General features: G+C 43.9%; 1 protein-coding gene across 6 annotated transcripts in view; it reads right to left on the bottom strand.

The window, feature by feature from the left end:
- The window catches only part of ARHGAP24 (Rho GTPase activating protein 24), a 1,297,893-nt gene that overhangs the window by 60,989 nt on the left and 1,216,557 nt on the right, over positions 1-20,347 (bottom strand). For all 6 annotated transcript variants that reach the window (XM_075351869.1, XM_075351876.1, XM_075351884.1 and 3 more), the window contains one exon: positions 11,238-11,360. In XM_075351869.1, coding sequence (XP_075207984.1) covers positions 11,238-11,360 — 123 coding nt within the window. The remainder of the gene's footprint in view (positions 1-11,237; positions 11,361-20,347) is intronic.

Here is a 20,347-nt window from a genome sequence, read left to right on the forward strand (position 1 = left end):
TTCAATAACTGTCGGCCAAATGTTCATTTGTGAGGTTGCTACTCATCCCAACCCACCCCATATACACACATACTCTGATTATCCAAGCATAAATGCATTTTTAATGGGTTGATGCAAAGCTATTGCCAGAGAGAACAAAAGAATCAGGCATTTAAATGTATGTCTCATCATCCACCCCTTCCCATAAATCATTTGTTGGGGGGAAATTGGGAGCACCCCTCGAACATTAACTGGTTGGCCAGTATGGTCATTAATAATGTGTAAGTGGGCCTTCAAATAGTACTCAATTTATGTTTGGGGTGGTACAGTATGTGGAATTTATCAAGATGGTAAATCTAATATTTAAAGCTGAATGTGTGTATGTATGTGTGTGTGTGTGTGTGTGTGTGTGTGTGTGTCCGGGACTGGCATCTGCACCGTCGCAGCTAATAATAATGGAATAAGGCAATTATATATATAGATAAAGCTGAGTGTAGGTATGTATGTATGTATGTGTGTATGTCCGCTAAAGGAATTTGTACCGTCGCATGTACAGTCACAAATTTGCACAGACACCCCATTTGACTCAAGGAACATCATAGACTATGTGTTGAGGGGAAATTTTAACCCTGCGCTTTACAGTTATTCGCCAAAAAACCTGCCTCCATTAAAGTCAATGGAGCTGGGAGCCACAGTGCAGCCAGAACTTCAGAAGAATGCGCAGCCATGCCCTTAAATGGAATGTTGGCGTGTCACAATGCAGCCAGGGAAAGAGACAGACACAGACAGGGAAAGAGGCAGACACAGACAGGGTTAGAAACAGACATAGACAGGGTAAGAGAAAGACACAAAGAGACAGACACAGACAAAGAGACAGACTGACAGGGAAAGAGACAGACAGGGAAAAAGAGAGACAGGTTAAGAGACAGACACAGGGAAACAGACAGACAGGGAAAGAGAGGGAAAGAGACAGACAGGGTAAGAGACAGACAAAGACAGGTAAAGAGACAGAGAAAGAAACAGACACAGGGAAAGAGACAGAGGGAAAGAGGGAAAGAGACAGACAGGGAAAGAGACAGACAGGGAAAGAGAGGGAAAGAGACAGACAGGGAAAGTGACAGAGATAGATAGACAGACAGGGAAAGAGATAGATAGACAGACATGGAAAGAGATTGAGACAGATGGAGAAAGAGACAGAGACAGTCAGAGACAGACAGGGAAAGAGACAGACAGACAAAGAGATAGAGAGAGAGACAGAGAGATATATACAGAGGGGGAGATAGACATTATAATTACATTTATATCTATTTGTTTTGTGGTTTTTGTGTACAGAATACATTTTTGTTAATACATTCTATTTTGTTAACAGCAGTTATTAACCCGCGTGAAGCCGGGTAGTACAGCTAGTAACATATCAAGGTATAAGGTGTAACATACTAAGGTGTAAGAGATGAAAGGAGGAGAGCCCCACGCTAGGCAATCCTTCACGAATGGGTATGAGCTTATACAAGGTAGGCCCAAATCTATAGGATATCTTAAAAAATGAGAGCATGGAAGCTTGGAAATGGATCAATTGAGGAGCCTAACGGTGGAAATATCTCTGAGGATTGGGTGGATAAATCACATTTTGTTTTTTGAACACTTGATGTTGTTTCTCCTCTTTGTCTGATATCCTGGTATCCGAAGCTTCACGTGGCTTGTATGTTATGTGCCATAGTGTGAATTTGAGTTCTATATGCCAGGTGATAGACAGCCAGGAGAAAAACTGACAGATATTGCAAATTGCTTGACTGTTCATCCTGTGAGCGTCCAGTCCAAATGATTTACTGTAACATGTGTGCCTGTAGAGAGGCCGAGAAATGATAACTCCATTGTGTCAATGTTGACATTGGTGAAAAAGAAGAAGACAGACAGGAACTTGTAGAGTGACAAATAAATACTATATATGTCAAAATAAATCTGAAAATGGAGATGCAGTGATTTAAAATTTCATTTTCAGTACTGCGATACTTTAATTCCATGAATAAGTAGCATTTACAGTGCCTTGCGAAAGTATTCGGCCCCTTTGAATTTTTCAACCTTTTCCCACATTTCAGACTTCAAACATAAAGATAAAAATTTTAATTAATGTTATGGTGAAGAATCAACAACAAGTGGGACACAATTGTGAAGTTGAACAAAATGCATTGCTTATTTTAATCTTTTTTAAAAAATAAATAACTGAAAATTGGGGCGTGCAATATTATTCGTCCCCTTTAAGTTAATACTTTCTTGCGCTACATTTTTCTGCGATTACAGCTGCAAGTCGCTTGGGGTATGTGTCTATCAGTTTTGCACATCGAGAGACTAAACTTCTTGGCCATTCTTCCTTTGCAAATAGCTCGAGCTGAGTGAGGTTGGATGGAGAGCGTTTGTGAACAGCAGTTTTCAGCTCTTTCCACAGATTCTCGATTGAATTCTGGACTGTGACTTGGCCATTCTAAAGCGGGCTTTACACGCTACGACATCGCTCAAGTGATCTTGTTGGGGTCACGGAATTTGTGACGCACATCAGGTCGCTTTAGCGATGCCGTTGCGTGTGACACCTATGAGCGATTTTGAATTGTCGCAAAAACGTGCAAAATCGCTCATCGGTGACATGGGGGTCCATTCTCAAATATCGTTACTGCAGCAGTAACGAAGTTGTTCCTCGTTTCTGCGGCAGCACACATCGCTCCGTGTGACACCGCAGGAACGAGGAACCTCTCCTTACCTGCATCCCGGCCACAATGTGGAAGGAAGGAGGTGGGTGGGATGTTACGTCTCGGTCATCTCCGCCCCTCCGCTTCTATTGGGCAGCGGTTCAGTGACGCTGCTGTGACGCTGAACGAACCGCCCCCTTAGAAAGGAGGCGGTTCGCCGGTCACAGCGATGTCGCAGGGCAGGTAAGTAGTGTGACAGGTCCGGGCGATGTTGTGCGACACGGGCAGCGATTTGCCCGTGTCGCACAACCGATGGGGGCAGGTACGCACGCTGGCAATATCGGTCACGATATCGCAGCGTGTAAAGCTGCCTTAACACCTGGATACGTTTATTTGTGAACCATTCCATTGTAGATTTTGCTTTATGTTTTTTTGGATCATTGTCTTGTTGGAAGACAAATCTCCGTCCCAGTCTCAGGTCTTTTGCAGACTCCAAAAGGTTTTCTTCAAGAATGGTCCTGTATTTGGCTCCATCCATCTTCCCATCAATTTTAACCATCTTCCCTGTCCCTCCTCAAGAAAAGCAGGCCCACACCGTGATGCTGCCACCACCATGTTTGACAGTGGGGATGGTGTGTTCAGGGTGATGAGCTGTATTGCTTTTAAGCCAAACATTTCATTTGGCATTGTGCCCAAATAGTTTGATTTAGGTTTCATCTGACCAGAGTACCTTCTTACACATGTTTGCTGTGTCTCCCAGGTGGCTTGTGGCAAACTTTAAATGACACTTTTTATGGATATCTTCTGAGAAATGGCTTTCTCCTTGCCCCTCTTCCATAAAGACCAGATTTGTGCAGTGTACGACTGATTATTGTCCTAAGGACAGACTCTCCCACCTCAGCTCTAGATCTCTTCAGTTCATCCAGAGTGATCATGGGCCTCTTAGCTGCATCGCTGATCAGTCTTCTCCTGGTTTGAGATAAAGTTTGGATGGACAGCCGGGTTTTTGGTAGATTTGCAGTGGTATAATAATCCTTCCATTTCAATATGATAGCTTGCACAGTGCTCTTTGGGATGTTTAAAGTTTTGGAAATCTTTTTGTAACCAAATCCGGCTTTAAACTTCTCCACAACAGTATCATAGACCTGTCTGTTGTGTTCCTTGGTCTTCATGATGCTATCTGCGCTTTAAACAGAACACTGAGACTATTACAGAGCAGGTGCATTTATACGGAGACTAGATAACACACAGGTGGCTTATATATATCATCATCAGTCATTTAGGACAACATTGGATCATTCAGAGATCCTCAATGAACTTCTGGAGTGAGTTTGCTACACTGAAAGTAAATGGGCGAATAATATTGCACACCCCACTTTTCAGTTATTTATTTTTTAAAAAAGTTCAAAATAAGCAATACATTTTGTTCAACTTCACAATTGTGTCCCACTTGTTGTTGATTCTTCTCCATAACATTCAAATTTTTATCTTTATGTTTGAAGCCTGAAATGTGGGAAAAGGTTGAAAAATTCAAGGGAGCCACAAAAATAATTACCCTCATAAATCTGTCCATGGTTCTGTAGCACAGACATTGTGAATAATGAGTATTGTATCCATTCAGTGGCATGCAAAAGTTTCGGTACCCCTGGTCAAAATTACTGTTATTGGAAACATAAAGATAGAGATGATAAATTTCCTTTACAACCAATGGCAATTTAGCTAATCTCTCAGAGCACAGATGAAACTGAAAAATTGATGAAAGGTCACAATGCAGGATAATCTGGATGGTGGATAAGGAGCTCCAATCAAGTGCAGGGTCAGGGTGCATCAGTGTCAGCGCAAACTATCCGTTAATCTTTGAGTTAAATGAAATGCTGATACAGGGACATGAAATGCTAGGCAGCTTGCTAAAATGAACGTGAGTAAGCCAAAATTCTTCTGGGAAAGCGTCTTGTGGACAGATGAGACAAAGAGCTTTTTGGTAAAGCACATCATTCTACTGTCTACCAAAAATAAAATCAGGCCTACAAAGAAAAGAACCCAGTACCTAAAGTCAAATGTGGTGGAGGTTTAAAGATGGTTTGGGGTTGTTGTGCTGCTTCTCGCACCAGATATCTTGACTATGTGCAAGGCATCATGAAATTTGAAGATTATCAAAGGATTCTGCATCACAATATAGTGTAATCAGGACTCCGAGCATGACAATGATGCCAAAGATACTTCAAGAATCACCCTGAGATGGATGGAAACAAAGTGCTGAAGAGTTCTTAAGTGGTCAACAATATAGGGTGCTTTACACGCTGCAACATCGCTAGCGATTGCTAGCGATGTCGAGCGCGATAGCACCCGCCCCTGTCGTTCGTGAGACATTTGGTGCTCGCTGCCGTAGCGAACATTATCCCTACGGCAGCGTCACACGCACATACCTTGTCAGCGACGTTGTTGTGACCGCCGAACAATCCCTCCCTCAAGAGGGAGGTGTGTTCGGCGTCATAGCGACATCACTAAGCAGCCGGCCATTAGAAGCGGAGGGGCGGAGATGAGCGGGACGTAACATCCCGCCCACCTCCTTCCTTCCGCATTGCCGGTGGACGCAGGTAAGGAGATGTATGTCATTCATGCGGTGTCACTCATAGCGATGTGTGCTGCCGCAGGAATGACGAACAACATCGTACCTGTGGCAGCAGCGATATTAAGGAAAGGAGCGACGTGTCAACGATCACCGTTTTTGAACGATTTTGTGATCGTTGCTCCTTGGTGTTACACGCTGCGATGTCGCTACCGGCGCCGGATGTGCGTCACTAACGACGTGACCCCAACGATATATCGGCAGCGATGTCGCAACGTGTAAAGCACCCTTATGTCCGGGTCTATATCCTATTGAACTTCTGTGGAGAGATCTTAAACTTGCTGTTGGGAGAAGGTACCCTTCATATATGAAAGAGACCTGGAGCAGTTTGCAAAAGAAGAGTACTCCAAAATTCCAAAAAAGTTGAGGTATAAGACGTTTGTCGATGGTTATAAGAAATGATTGCAGTTATTTTTCCCACAGTGTGTGCAACCAAATATTAAGTTGAGGGTGCTAACAATTTTCTCTGGGTCATTTTTTGAGTTTTGTGTAAAATCATGTCCAATTTGCGTTTTTTTTTATTAGTTGTTTTTGTGTTGTTTTAATATATAGAAAGGAAATAAACGTGTATAGCGAAATGTGTAATTACATACATTTTCTGGGAGAAATACTTCAATTTCTGGAACAATTTCAAGGATGCCAACACTTTCAGCCATGACTGTATATACTTGGTACTGTTATAGATATATGCATTGTATTACAATTCCATGGCTGAATATAGCAAAGAGAAGGAAGAACATGATGCACATAATACCCAGTAGCTATTCTGAAAGATTGGCATCATGCAGGCTTCTGCTTGATAAATGTTAAAAACAAAATACTCCAGCTTGGAAGCAGTAGCAGATATCATGCCATAGTCTGGAAGAGGCTTGGCAGACAAATGGATATTCATATAGAGATCATTGATCTCTGTGGACTAATGAAGTGCTGGTGCATTTATAAATTTACATAAGCTAATGACAGAGCAGGAACAGGGGAGTTTGTCACCTGTCTGAGTGTACGGTGATCAATGATCCCTATGTAAGCATTCGCATCCATCCATCCTTGTCAAAAATTGCAGAAGGAGCTGGAAATGAAAACTCCCAACTGCATAACGCTGCATAGAAAAGAGCTACTTTTCTGTATCACTGCAGGTATGTCATAACGTCACTTGTGATGTAAAATGCATGATAGAATTACAGAGGGTACAGAAGCTGGAGTTATTTCTGAGCTTAAATGTCCCAAATGGAACGTTTTCAGATTAAGAAGGTATTAGTATTCATATGGCAGACATAGGTAAGAGAACCTGTTTCAGATTATGCTTTTCGAAATGTTAAAAACAAACATCTGTAATATACTGTAGTTATAGATTGAGCAAAGCAAGCAGTTATTCCTAGACATAAAGAGGCACACAGGTTCATTAACTACAACAGAAGACTGCAGTATTAGAAATGAAAGGTGAGAGGCCTTGTGAGAGCCATAACTAGGGTTTATTTCTGGCCTAGCCCTGTATCTACGTACCCTGCTCAAGACAAATTGGCTAGTTAGTCCCCTTTTGGTCCCCTAACTATTGTCAGGAGCTTAGGTGCTGTCAGCCCCCTCAGCCGAATTCCTTCACCCTGCTGTCCTAGCCCGATATCTATATAATCTGACCAAGACAGATTGGGCTATTGATGCCCTTTTAGTCCCCTAACCCGTGTCAGGAGCAGAGGTGCTGTCAGCTCCACTCTAGACAAGTCACTTGACCCTGCTTATCTAGCCTTGTATTTACATGTTCTTACCAAGGCAGATTAGGTTGTTGGTGCCCCTTTAACCCCCTAACTAGTGTTAGGAGTATAGATACTCTTAGGGGTGCTTCACACACAGCGAGCTCGCTGCCGAGATCGCTGCTGAGTCACGCTTTTTGTGACGCAGCAGTGACCTCATTAGCGATCTCGCTGTGTGTGACAATGAGCAGCGATCTGGCCCCTGCTGCGAGATCGCTGCTCGTTACACACAGCCCTGGTTCGTTTTCTTCAAAGCCGCTCTCCTGCTGTGACACACAGATCGCTGTGTGTGACAGCAAGAGAGCGACAAATGAAGCGAGCAGGGAGCAGGAGCCGGCGTCTGACAGCTGAGGTAAGCTGTATCCAAGATAAACATCGGGTAACCAAGGTGGTTACCCGATATTTACCTTAGTTACCAGCAGCTCTCACGCTGCCTGTGCTGCCGGCTCCGGCTCTCTGCACATGTAGCTGCTGTACACATCGGGTTAATTAACCCGATGTGTACTGTAGCTAGGAGAGCAAGGAGCCAGCGCTTAGTGTGCGCGGCTCCCTGCTCCCTGCTCACACTGGTAACTAATGTAAACATCGGGTAACCATACCCGATGTTTACCTTAGTTACCAGTCTCCGCAGCTTCCAGACGGCGGCTCCGTGCAAGCGCAACGTCGCTTGCACGTCGCTGCTGGCTGGGGGCTGGTCACTGGTCGCTGGTGAGATCTGCCTGTTTGACAGCTCACCAGCGACCATGTAGCGATGCAGCAGCGATCCTGACCAGGTCAGATCGCTGGTCGGATCGCTGCTGCATCGCTAAGTGTGAAGGTACCCTTTGGCTGGGTTCACACATAGCGACAGCGACAACGACGTCGCTGTTACGTCACCATTTTCTGTAACGTAACAGCAACCTTGTAAGTCGCTGTTATGATCGCTGCTTAGGCTGCTTTCACACATCCGGCTTGAGCTGTGCGGCTCAAGCCGGCTGTGCAAGCTATGCAACGGATGCGGTGAAAACACCGCATCCTTTGCATAAGTTTTTCCCATGCGGTCCGTCCGGTTTTTGCCGCTTGCGGCATGCTACTGAGCATGCGCAGTGACAAAAACCGCATGCGGCGGCCAAATGCGGTTTTTGCCGCATCCGGCCGCCATAGGCATGCATTGAAAAATGCGCCGCATCGGCCGAATGCGGCGCGATGCGGTTTTTTTTTGCTGCACAAAAAAACGTGCTAGGCAACGTTCCATCCGGCCGCCGCATCGGCTAAATCTGCCGCATGCGGCAAAAAACGGACCGAACGGGAGCCCATGCGGCACAATGCGGCACTAATTAAAGTCTATGCAGAAAAAACGCAACCGGCAGCAAAAAAAAACGGTTGCGATTTTCCTGCAAAGTGCCGGATTGTGCCGCATTGCAGAAACCGGAGGTGTGAAAGCAGCGTTAGCTGTCAAACACAGCGACACAGCAGCGATCATAACGTCGCTACATGTGCAGAGAGCAGGGAGCCGCGCACACTGCTTAGCACTGGCTCCTTGCTCTCCTAGCTACAGTACACATCGGGTTAATTAACCCGATGTGTACTGCAGCTACATGTGCAGAGAGCAGAGAGCCGCACACACTGCTTAGCGCTGGCTCCTTGCTCTCTTAGCTACAGTACACATCGGGTTAATTAACCCGATGTGTACTGCAGCTACATGTGCAGAGAGCAGGGAGCCGGCACTGGCAGCGAGGGCGGTGGAGGCTGGTAACGAAGGTAAATATCGGGTAACCAGGGAAAGGGCTTCCCTTGGTTACCCGATGTTTATCTTGGTTACAGCTTACCGCAGCTGCCAGATGCCGGCTCCTGCTCCCTGCTCGCTTCATTTCGTCGCTCTCTCGCTGTCACACACAGCGATGTGTGCGTCACAGCGGGAGAGCGCCTTTGAAGAAAACGAACCAGGGCTGTGTGTAACGAGCAGCGATCTCACAGCAGGGGCCAGATCGCTGCTCAGTGTCACACACAGCGAGATCGCTAATGAGGTCACTGTTGCGTCACCAAAACCGTGACGTAGCAGCGATTTCGGTAGCGATCTCGCTATGTGTGACGCACCCCTTAGCCCCCTCAAGTCAAGTCCCAAGGCCCTGCTGACCTAGCCCAGTATCTAAATATCCCAAACAAATCAGATTGGGTTGTTAGTGCCCCTTTTGCCACCTAACCAGTGTTAGGAGCATAGGTGCTGGCAGCTCCACTCTACCCAAGTTACTTGACCCTGCTTGTCTAGTCTTGTATCTACATACCCTTACCAAGACAGATTGGGTTGTTAATACCCCTTTAGTCCCCTAACAAGTGTCAGGAGCATTGGTGCTGCCAGCTTTCCTCTAGATGAGTTCCTTGGCCATGCTGGTCTAGCCCTTTATCTAAATAGTCTGGCCAGGTCAGATTGCATTGCTGATTCTCCCTTGGTCCCCCAATCATTGCCATAAGCATAGATACTGTCAACCTTCCTCTAGTCATATTCATTCTTAGTCATATTCCTTCCTCTAGTCATGTTCCTTTCTCTAGTCATGTTCCTTCCTCTAGCCATGTCCCTTCCTCTAGTCATGTCCCTTTCTCTAGCCATGTTCCTTCCTCTAGCCATGTTCCTTCCTCTAGCCATGTCCCTTCCTCTAGTCATGTCCCTTCCTCTAGCCTTGTTCCTTCCTCTAGTCATGTTCCTTTCTCTAGCCATGTTCCTTCCTCTAGCCATGTTCCTTCCTCTAGTCATGTCCCTTCCTCTAGCCTTGTTCCTTCCTCTAGTCATGTTCCTTCCTCTAGCCATGTTCTTTCCTCTAGTCATGTTCCTTTCTCTAGCCATGTTCCTTCCTCTAGCCATGTTCCTTCCTCTAGCCATGTTCATTCCTCTAGCCATGTTCCTTCCTCTAGCCATGTTCCTTCCTCTAGTCATGTCCCTTCCTCTAGTCATGTTCCTTTCTCTAGTCATGTTCCTTCCTCTAGTCATGTTCCTTCCTCTAGTCATGTTCCTTCCTCTAGCCATGTTCCTTCCTCTAGTCATGTCCCTTCCTCTAGTCATGTTCCTTTCTCTAGTCATGTTCCTTCCTCTAGCCATGTTCCTTCCTCTAGTCATGTTCCTTCCTCTAGTCATGTCCCTTCCTCTAGTCATGCCCCTTCCTCTAGTCATGTTCCTTCCTCTAGTCATGTCCCTTCCTCTAGTCATGTTCTTTTCTCTAGTCATGTTCCTTCCTCTAGCCATGTTCCTTCCTCTAGTCATGTTCCTTCCTCTAGCCATGTTCCTTCCTCTAGCCATGTTCCTTCCTCTAGTCATGTCCCTTCCTCTAGTCATGCCCCTTCCTCTAGTCATGTTCCTTTCTCTAGTCATGTCCCTTCCTCTAGTCATGTTCTTTTCTCTAGTCATGTTCCTTCCTCTAGCCATGTTCCTTCCTCTAGTCATGTCCCTTCCTCTAGCCATGTTCCTTCCTCTAGTCATGTTCCTTCCTCTAGCCATGTTCCTTCCTCTAGCCATGTTCCTTCCTCTAGCCATGTCCCTCCCTCTAGCCATGTTCCGTCATCTAGTCATGTCCCTTCCTCTAGTCATGTCCCTTCCTCTAGCCATGTTCCTTCCTCTAGCCATGTCCCTCCCTCTAGCCATGTTCCTTCCTCTAGTCATGTCCCTTCCTCTAGTCATGTCCCTTTCTCTAGCCATGTCCCTTCCTCTAGCCATGTCTATGTTACAGACTTTATATTGTGGTCTATTAGCTTCAATGTACATTTCTGTATAATGTTTTGTGCCTTCAGACTTATGTAATTTAGCATAGTGTGGGTATAATGGAAGCTAGATTTATCATAAAGCAAGTTAGGTATGAAATTGGCATGGTTAAAGATTACAAATAAAAATAAATATAGTTTACATACTGGCATTTTTGTGTCAATATAGAAAAGGATTTTGCTACTTCGGTACTTGTTTAATTTGAATCTTTCATTGGCAAAGGGAATATAAAATTAACCCAATGATAAGCAGGTTGCTGTCACCAATTGTAACACCTGTGCCATGTCAAGCAGGATATTTCCAATGGAGACCAGATACAGTAGGCAAATAGGGAAAAACTGTATAAATATATACAATGCTTAAACACTGCCATACAATACTTTATCCACCTCTTAAACAAGTGTTCATACCTCCTTGTTTTATTAATATTAGTACATACAATGATATTCTGATCTCCATGCTCCAAGACTTACCTCCCCCGAATGGTGCCCATATGACTCTGCGGATCGACTTCACCCAGTCTTCCATGTCATTCTGCGTGCTGGCCATAAGAAGGTATGTTTCATGATTTGCAGTCATTCGCTCCCGGTCTCCCCCTTTACAAATAGAAACAAAATGATATAAATTAGTAATAAAAATGTAACAAAATATAGTTCAGATTTTATTGTGTTTACATTCCTACTTCTCCATGCCCTGTATGAGTGGCATTGAAATGTGGCAGCTCCAGCTGGGTTTTAGTTTTTACTCTGGCTTTATTATTCTGCAGAACACCTGTATTTCCCACATATACATTATTCTGCTTAACAACCCTTGTATTTTTCTGTCTGTATGAGTGCCTTTATTTGTAAAATGCTGCCGCGCCACTATTTACAGAACTTACATCTCCAGAACTATTACATTAAAAGGTTACACAAACAGCCAAGCAGCTTTAGTGCAAAAAGAGATAGTAATATTTGCAAACAATTCAATCCAGAAATCCTAAAATAATGTACGCTTTGTACGTCATAGAATCCAGAAGTTATAACCATTACAGACCACAGAATATACAAGAGTTAAGGCTGCTTTACACGCAGCGACATCGTTAGCGATATCGCTTGTGTTAAGGCACCCACCACCATCGTTTGTGCGTCACGGGCAAATCGCTGCCCGTGGCGCACAATATCGCTAACACCCGTCACACATACTTACCTTCCTAGCGAAGTCGCTGTGGGCGGCGAACAACCTCTTCGTTAAGGCAGAGGTTTGTGCGGCGTCACAGCAACGCCAATAGAAGCGGAGGGGTGGTGACCAGCCGCATTAACGACACTCCCACCTCGTTGCCGGCAGGACGCAGGTAAGCTGTTGTTCGTCGTTCCCGGGGTATCACACGTAGCGATGTGTGCTGCCTCAGGAACGACAAACAACCTGAGTCCACAACAACCAACGAGATTTTGAAAATGAACGACGTGTCAACAATCAACGATTAGGTGAGTATTTTTGATCGTTAACACTCGCTCGGAGCTGTTACACGCAACAACGTCGCTAACAACGCCGGATGTGCGTCATGAATTGCGTGACCCCGGTAACATAAGGAGCACCCCGATACCTGGACACCCCGATACCTTGGACGTCACGGACCAAGACCTCCCTCCGCTCTAACAGGCTTGATCAACCAACAGCCCCGGTAAGTGTTACATACTGTGTATTCACTGCCAACAAGGTTGTTTTTGGAGAGGAGGGGGTGACAGGCCTTGTGTCCCCATCGGAGTTAAAGGTAACCGATAGTGACTCGGTGGTGATGCCCGCTGGGGGCCCAGTAGCTCGAATCCTACCCTGTGGTGTGGATTTCAATTGTCACAAGGGATCCGGAGGATGGATTGTAGGGAGTAAGACGGCAGCAGTTGGATATAGCTGGATAGACTGACCTGATCCGTAGTTTGAGGATACGGGGGGATACCCATGATCGAAGATAGGGATTAGGACAATAAATTGGTACAGCTGACCAAGTCCGGAGGGCGGGACATTCTTGTATGTGACATTTTTGTACGTCCTCCTCCTTTCACGGGACACCTTTGTTTTTACTTAGCTGAGGGAGCTAGAGTAAGGGTGGAACGCCCCAGTGCCGGCCAGACTGTAGCGTGCACCATATAGTCTTGAATTAGTGTAATCCAACTGCCGCCAAGACAGCAACAATGTTTAGGTGGAGAAAAAGAAAGTTGAGAAGGTTTGCAGAATGTTATAGAACTAGTGACAGACAGAGAGGAAAAGAAAGTTGTGCGCCATGCCTCAGAGATTTCTAAGGTGTTAGGTTTTCCTAGGAGAGGATGGCTATAGCCGTCACATGGAATGCGGCGCTGAAGGGAAAGAAAGTGAAGTTGAAAGATAAAGGATTGTGGGAAGATGCACAGGTGTTTGGTAAAGTGTAGCGCAGATGTTGCAGTCAGAAGGATAGGTTGAAACAGAAGAAGAAGGTGCAGGAGACAGGGGTGTATGTTAACCCAGCTAATTCAAATTTACATCATGCTGGGGGAAGTGGCCCGTCAAATGGTTATACAAGGTGGTCAGACGATTCAGGAAGAATCAGAGGAATATGTTGGATAGCCTGGTGAGAATAGAGAGTTTACAAGTACAAAATTTGTTACTTTGAGTCCCTGAAGTGTCGACCCCTTATTGTACAAATAAGTGAAAATTTTGAATAATTGGTGTTGTAAAAGTGTGGCAGCATTATATCTTAAAATAGAATAGGGGCAGGTAAATACATATTTTTGCACCGTGTTAGCTAATCTAAAAATTCATAAAGACTTACCCCAATAATGTTGGAAGGTATTATATCCATTTAGAAAAAATAGATCCAACAGAGACGTGTATTATGGAGAATTAGATTTCTTGAGATACAGACTGCCAGTATTTCATTAATATTTTGATTTTCCTTTCTTTCATGGATATTAGTGTACAGTATATACGAACTGTGTTATCTATTGTAAGGTCTCAAAATTCCCCAGCAATGTATATTGTTGCAGAGAACTTTGCTAGATTAGTACACTGAAAAAAAAAAAAAAAAAAAAGGTGTTTTGAAAAACAATGCATGGGGAAGGGTTTCTAAAAGTCTATATAGTGTCTATATAGAGAGAATTGGGTAGAAGGGGAAAGGGAAAAGAAAGACAGAATTTTGAGTTATGTATATAATAAAAATGTACCTTGTGAGCGACCAAAAATGGCGATGGTGTGGTATGGGCCTGTTCTAGCTGTCACTGGAAAAATCCGGATGAGAGTGAACTTTGTTGTGGATGTGGAGACTCTAGGCCGCAATATTATGATAAACCATGTGCTATTTTAGGTCAGATCTAAAAATGGTGGATGAAGCACATGGTGGTCGAGGCATGGTTATTACAAAAGAAGTGAGATAGGGATGTGTGAAGAAGACCATGTAATGTGTAAATGTTTAAATAACAGATTGAGTGGACTACTACATACTCAGACAGAAAAAAGGTGTTTTATCTATAATTAGACTAAGATCATGGTTAAATATATATAAACTAATATTTGGGACTTGGGTCAGTCATAAAGAGAGTGTCAGGTTAGTAGGAAATTGGATTTAATGAGTATTTGCAATGTGAGCCTCAGGGATCAAAATGTTAACATCCATTACTATATTGAAAATTTTAAATTAAAGCTGTTAGTAAAAGTTTATAATACTGAAAGATTTAATATGAATGAATGAATGAATGAATGAGTGGTTGTGCTGGAGATGGCAGTGGAAGACATTTACGATATATCCAGTGTGCAGGTTGGATTGAGTCAGCACAGTCATAGGGGGAATGCCTTATTAATTAGTAAGCAATAAACTAAGAGGAAAAAAAAAAACCTTAAATAAACGTACCTTTGAAACAGATATGATGGAAGATAAGAAGAAAAAAATGAAAGGATGTATTCCAGTTGTGGATGGGATGGGTGAATTTTGAGAGTTGCATGGTTTTTTTTTTGTTTTTTTTTTTTTTTTTTTAAAAAAGAAATAAATAAAGGAGTAGACAGATTTTTAACCCAACAAGGGGAAGACAAGCCCTGTTTGCTATTGGCTTCAGGGTGTGGACCCAAAATACAGGTATTTCCAGTTTGTGGGTCAAACAACTAAAGTTTCAACTTACAGGGGGGGTAGTCCTATTGCTTGCTATAAAAAAAGGAGACTTTTCTCTACTTTAGCAATGCATTGTAAATTATATTGGAAAAAGTAATTGACAATAGTGTTTTATTTTACTGATTCTATCTAAACAGAATAAATTGAATTGTGGACATGTTTAGATTTATTGGCAGATATTGGAGCATAGAGGTCAGGCTGTGTACAATTAGTTAATTATTATAATCTTTATTAATAATCTAATTTATTAATAATTATAATAATTTGGTTTACGGTGGATGATTTATGGCATTCTGTGTTTGATATATAATGTATTGAATAATCTGTTTTCTTTTTATAGAAAGATTGTAATGCAGATTTCTGTGTTTCAAGCAAAGGTTGAAAAGTCATTGAAATCGTTTTCCATTATAAGGTTACACATAACATATTTATGGTGTTCCCTGTTAGGTATGATCTATACAATGTGACTTTTGTGCCTAAATGTAGAGCTCCGGTGACACACACTTTTTGAATCTAATTATGCTTTGGATAATGGATTCAAAAAGGGGGGAAAGACCTATTTTTAAGTTTTTAATTTGTTAATCAATTGAGTTTGTCTATTAAGTTTTCTTTATATTTTTATCTGTAATGGAGGATACAGCAGACAGACATATATCTCATGATTGCTCTGCTGTAACAAAAATTGTCAGATTTTGAACATGTCTCAGATGAGCCCATTGCTAATGCAGATTTTAAGTTTTTTCGTAGATGGACAAGATGCTGGTTGATTTTGCACTGGATATGCTGAGGTTACACAACATGAGGTAATAAAAATCGAACCACTCCTCTCCCATCGGAATAGGAGAACGAGATGAAGATTTGCGATTGCTGTAGCTCGTAGAGCGGAAAGGGGTTAGATAGTCAAATGTGGCTATAGGCAGCAGATCTTTTCTAGTGTGACGTGAAAACCCTATAAAGACCGTAGAGTGCATATGAGCCCAGGTGGAGGCTCTCGCACAGGTGCAGACAGCAAAGAAGCAGTGAATGGGCCTAGAGTTGAGAGTCCTTTACCAATGCAGACCAGTACCTTGGTGGCTCCTGTCACGTCCGTGACATTGGTCACTACTTGTGTTTTTAAATCCCTACAGAAACAAGTGATTCAGCAAGGAACAGAGTGTGAGACGCAGGGAGCCAGCTGACTGAGGAAGGTCTGTGGATAAAGGGCGGTAAGCTTTCTCTGCCATGAGTGCTCTGCTCAATAATGGCCCAGGTAACCCATGAACACATGTGACAAAGATCATTATAAGTGTGGTGGTGGACAAGATATGGGCGGCACCAGTGCTCAGTACCCAGGTGGCCAGACACACCAAGTCTTGTAAGACCTGTGCTTAATATAAAGTAGAGAAACTAAAAAGACCTCGTAGAAACACTCCCCTCATCCGCTCTACTGCTCCGGTGATTGCAGATTAGTCATATACATCTACCATGAGTAGGTTTATGTGAGTTTGTGCGTGTTGTGTAAATTTCTTTCCAGGTTTGGTCAGAGGCATTCCAGTGCAGAAAGCGACGTTATTGCTGAAAAGCACATGATGAAGGTGGTATGTAAAAAATGGGTTTACAGAAGTAAAGAAAGTGTATATTTTTATAGAAAGGTGGAAACTTCTTTTCGTGATAAACAGGTCTATTTGTAAGATATTTTTTGGTTTATCTCAGGCATGTACAATTTTTTTTTTTTATATGATTGACTAAATAGTGTGATAAACAGGTGTATTCTCCAATTCCAGATTTTAAATCAGTGTCAGGAGCACGTGGTCTTCAGTCAGGGAACTGATTGATCCTAAAAGGACAAGCGAGAATGAGCCACCCAGCCACAGACATGTCAATAAGCACGACGGCAGGGCAACATGGATTCACACGTCACATTGCAGAAGGGTCGGCCCACCGAAGCTACACTGAGCGTCTTGCTTGTATTTATCCTTTTTAAAAGACCTGTACAGTGTCAGACCATCATTGCCAAAATACGTAGAAGAGAGGACTTAGAGAACCTTGAGACATGGGAAAGTCCAACTACAAAGGGTGAGGACTCGTCTAGGAGTCTTTAGTCTCAAACCGGTGAAGAAAACCCTTTCCCCTCTCCGCCCATGCCTCAACGTTCAGTCAGGCAGGTTTTCCCAACAGATCTCTTTCCCTCTCTTCCTAAGGGAACACAGTACCCTTAGTATTCGGAAATGGCAGAATTAAGTCTTTAGGGGGGACTGGCACCATAAGAATTGAGTAACCTGAAATACTTAATTCAGCCATTTCACAGACCCCCTATACGTAGTTTAGTCGATGTAGCCTAATATACATATTTATGAATGCTTTTGTTTTCTTCTAACACATATATAAATATATTCGTTGATTTGCCTTAATACAAAATGCCAGCTGTTAACCCTCTAATCCTGGGAAAAGTTTTGGGAGAGCCCATCCCACCAGGCTGATGTCTCCCCGGCCTAGTCTGCTGAGCACTGGCAGTGACACGCGAGTTAACATCTTCGCCTCAGAAACCAATGGACCTAAAACAACTGAAGCAGAGAGCGGCTGCCATGCCACCCATTATCTCAGAAGGCTTCTCTGAGTCAACGCCTCAAACTGTTCACATGAAGCCTCATCACGCTTTGGATCTTTATCAAGAGCAGATCACCAAGGTTCACGAGTCGGCCCTGGACAGGACTAGCACCAACCAAGTATCCTCCTTCTCATTTAACATCTGGAAAAGACCACAGACAACGTGTAGCAAATGTTGTTTTGTTATGTGCTAACCTCAAGATAAGATCTAGACTCAAACTTCCTTGGTCAGGATAATGTGCCCTAATGAAAGTGTTAATGCCGATCCTAATAAGCCCTGTAAATCATGAAGTTAGGGTACCTTCACACTTAGCGATGCAGCAGGGATCCGACCAGCGATCTGACCTGGTCAGGATCGCTGCTGCATCGCTACATGGTCGCTGGTGAGCTGTCAAACAGGCAGATCTCACCAGCGACCACTGAACAGCCCCCAGCCAGCAGCGACGTGCAAGCGACGCTGCGCTTGCACGGAGCCGCCGACTGGAAGCTGCGGAGACTGGTAACTAAGGTAAACATCGGGTATGGTTACCCGATGTTTACATTAGTTACCAGCGCTGTGTGCAGAGAGCAGGGAGCCGCGCACACTGAGCGCTGGCTCCTTGCTCTCCTAGCTGCTGTACACATCGGGTTAATTAACCCGATGTGTAATGCAGCTACATGTGCAGAGAGCAGGGAGCCGCGCACACTGCTTAGCGCTGGCTCCTTGCTCTCCTAGCTGCTGTACACATCGGGTTAATTAACCCGATGTGTACAGCAGCTACATGTGCAGAGACCCGCAGCCGGCAGCACAGGCAGCGTGAGAGCTGCGTAGGCTGGTAACTAAGGTAAATATCGGGTAACCACCTTGGTTACCCGATGTTTATCTTGGATACAGCTTACCTCAGCTGTCAGACGCCGGCTCCTGCTCCCTGCTCGCTTCATTTGTCGCTCTCTCGCTGTCACACACAGCGATCTGTGTGTCACAGCGGGAGAGCGGCTTTGAAGAAAACGAACCAGGGCTGTGTGTAACGAGCAGCGATCTCGCAGCAGGGGCCAGATCGCTGCTCAGTGTCACACACAGCGAGATCGCTAATGAGGTCACTGCTGCGTCACAAAAAGCGTGACTCAGCAGCGATCTCGGCAGCGAGCTCGCTGTGTGTGAAGCACCCCTTACCCTTGAGCAGATAAGAACAAGTAACCAAGGTAGAACCAGGCCCCGTAGAACTGTGTCAAACAATGACCTATTGGAAGACCCCCATGTATATATTGATGTAATTGGAGTCCCAAGGGGGGTCCCAGATGAGAATAAGGCCAGAGATGAAGTAGCAGCAGGATTTAAGTCCTTACTTCCCATTATTACTGTGAATAAAAATGTTGCATGGATCAATTATCTCTATTATAATCAACAGAGATTTGTTAAATACTTCAGGAACTCCTTAACTGGGTTAGCTACTCAGTTGGGTCAGACTACTCTGCTGGCCAACCAGAACCGGATGGCTCTGGATATGCTGTTAGCAGAAAAAGGAGGTGTCTGTGCAATGATAGGAGAGGCCTGTTGTACTTATGTCCCAGATGAAACAGGCCCAAATGGTAAGGTTACCCAGGCCCTGAAACAATTAAATTCCCTATCTAAAGAATTGAAAGAAAATTCAGGGGTAACCAATCCTTGGGGTGACTGGTTTAGTTGGATGACCTCTCTGAAAGGGATACTAATTCATATAGGGATTATAACCCTTCTAGTGTTGTTTTTTGCTATAATTATTGTTTACTGTATTTTGCCTTGCTGTAAGAAGATTTGTAATAAGGGGACAAACGAGGCTATAGCCATGGCAGCCTTCTCTTCAGTATTACATACACCAGTAGCCCCCTCCAAATCTGACACAATGGTTACCATCAAAGCTCAACAACCCAAAGTCAAACTTAGCAGGTTGTTATAGAAGGGCACCATGGGGCCCGGATCCCCTCTGTGGGAACTGAGGTGAAGATGCTAGGAAAGAGCGTGATAGCACGCACCTATATACCATATCTATAAGACACTGTAGTCTCTGGGTAGCCCTCACGGAGTAAGTAGACAGATAATCTTATTAAGGGCGGACTGTGAAGGCCTAGGCTTATGAATCGTTTGTCCAGTATGATATTATATTATAATAAGATTAATCTGTATTTTCTATGTTTTATGTATTGCTTTTTACATATACCTGAATGAAATGTTGCAAGGATTGTAAACGTAAACCAACTATGCTTAGGGCTAAGTAATGAGTTTGCAGTCTCATAAATAAGTAAAGTGACATTCTTCAATGTCTTCTTCCAGTCTTGGAAAACCGGTTAGACTCATGATTAAGCAATATTCTTGAATAGACTTTCCTCTCTTCCCAGACACACCTGAATGCCTTAAAGGAATGTTGTTTTACAGGACTGTCCAAAAAGCTGTATAAAATGTTATGCTTTTGAATACACTGGCAGAAGGCATCCACTTCTCCCAAATAGAGACACGTTTCTCTGTGTGGTCATTTTCCTGATTCATATACATCTGCGCAGTTCTGATTTGAAATCCACCTCCGTGACCCTGAGAGACCGGGAGGTCTCCCCCAACAACATATCATTAGATATGTCGTTGCGTGTAAAGCCCCCTTAACTCAGCTGTAAACTGGCATTAGATATGGAAGAACAAAGCAGGCACCTTGTAATAACCCCTACCGACACATACCTCCCAACTTTTGAAAAACAGAAAGAGGGTCGATTTATGTGACATGCATAGCGCCACATCAAATCTTGGTCACGCCCCTAGCCACACCTCAAGACACACCAATTTAACATTTTTTTCTACCCTGGAAGGAGGAGATATCAGAGGGGTGGTGGCTGAGAGGGACATTCAGCAGCGCTCAAGACTGCAGGGTGTAGACC

Source organism: Anomaloglossus baeobatrachus, chromosome 1 (assembly GCF_048569485.1).
Source record: "Anomaloglossus baeobatrachus isolate aAnoBae1 chromosome 1, aAnoBae1.hap1, whole genome shotgun sequence".
In the NCBI taxonomy this organism is placed as follows: Eukaryota; Metazoa; Chordata; class Amphibia; order Anura; family Aromobatidae; genus Anomaloglossus; species Anomaloglossus baeobatrachus.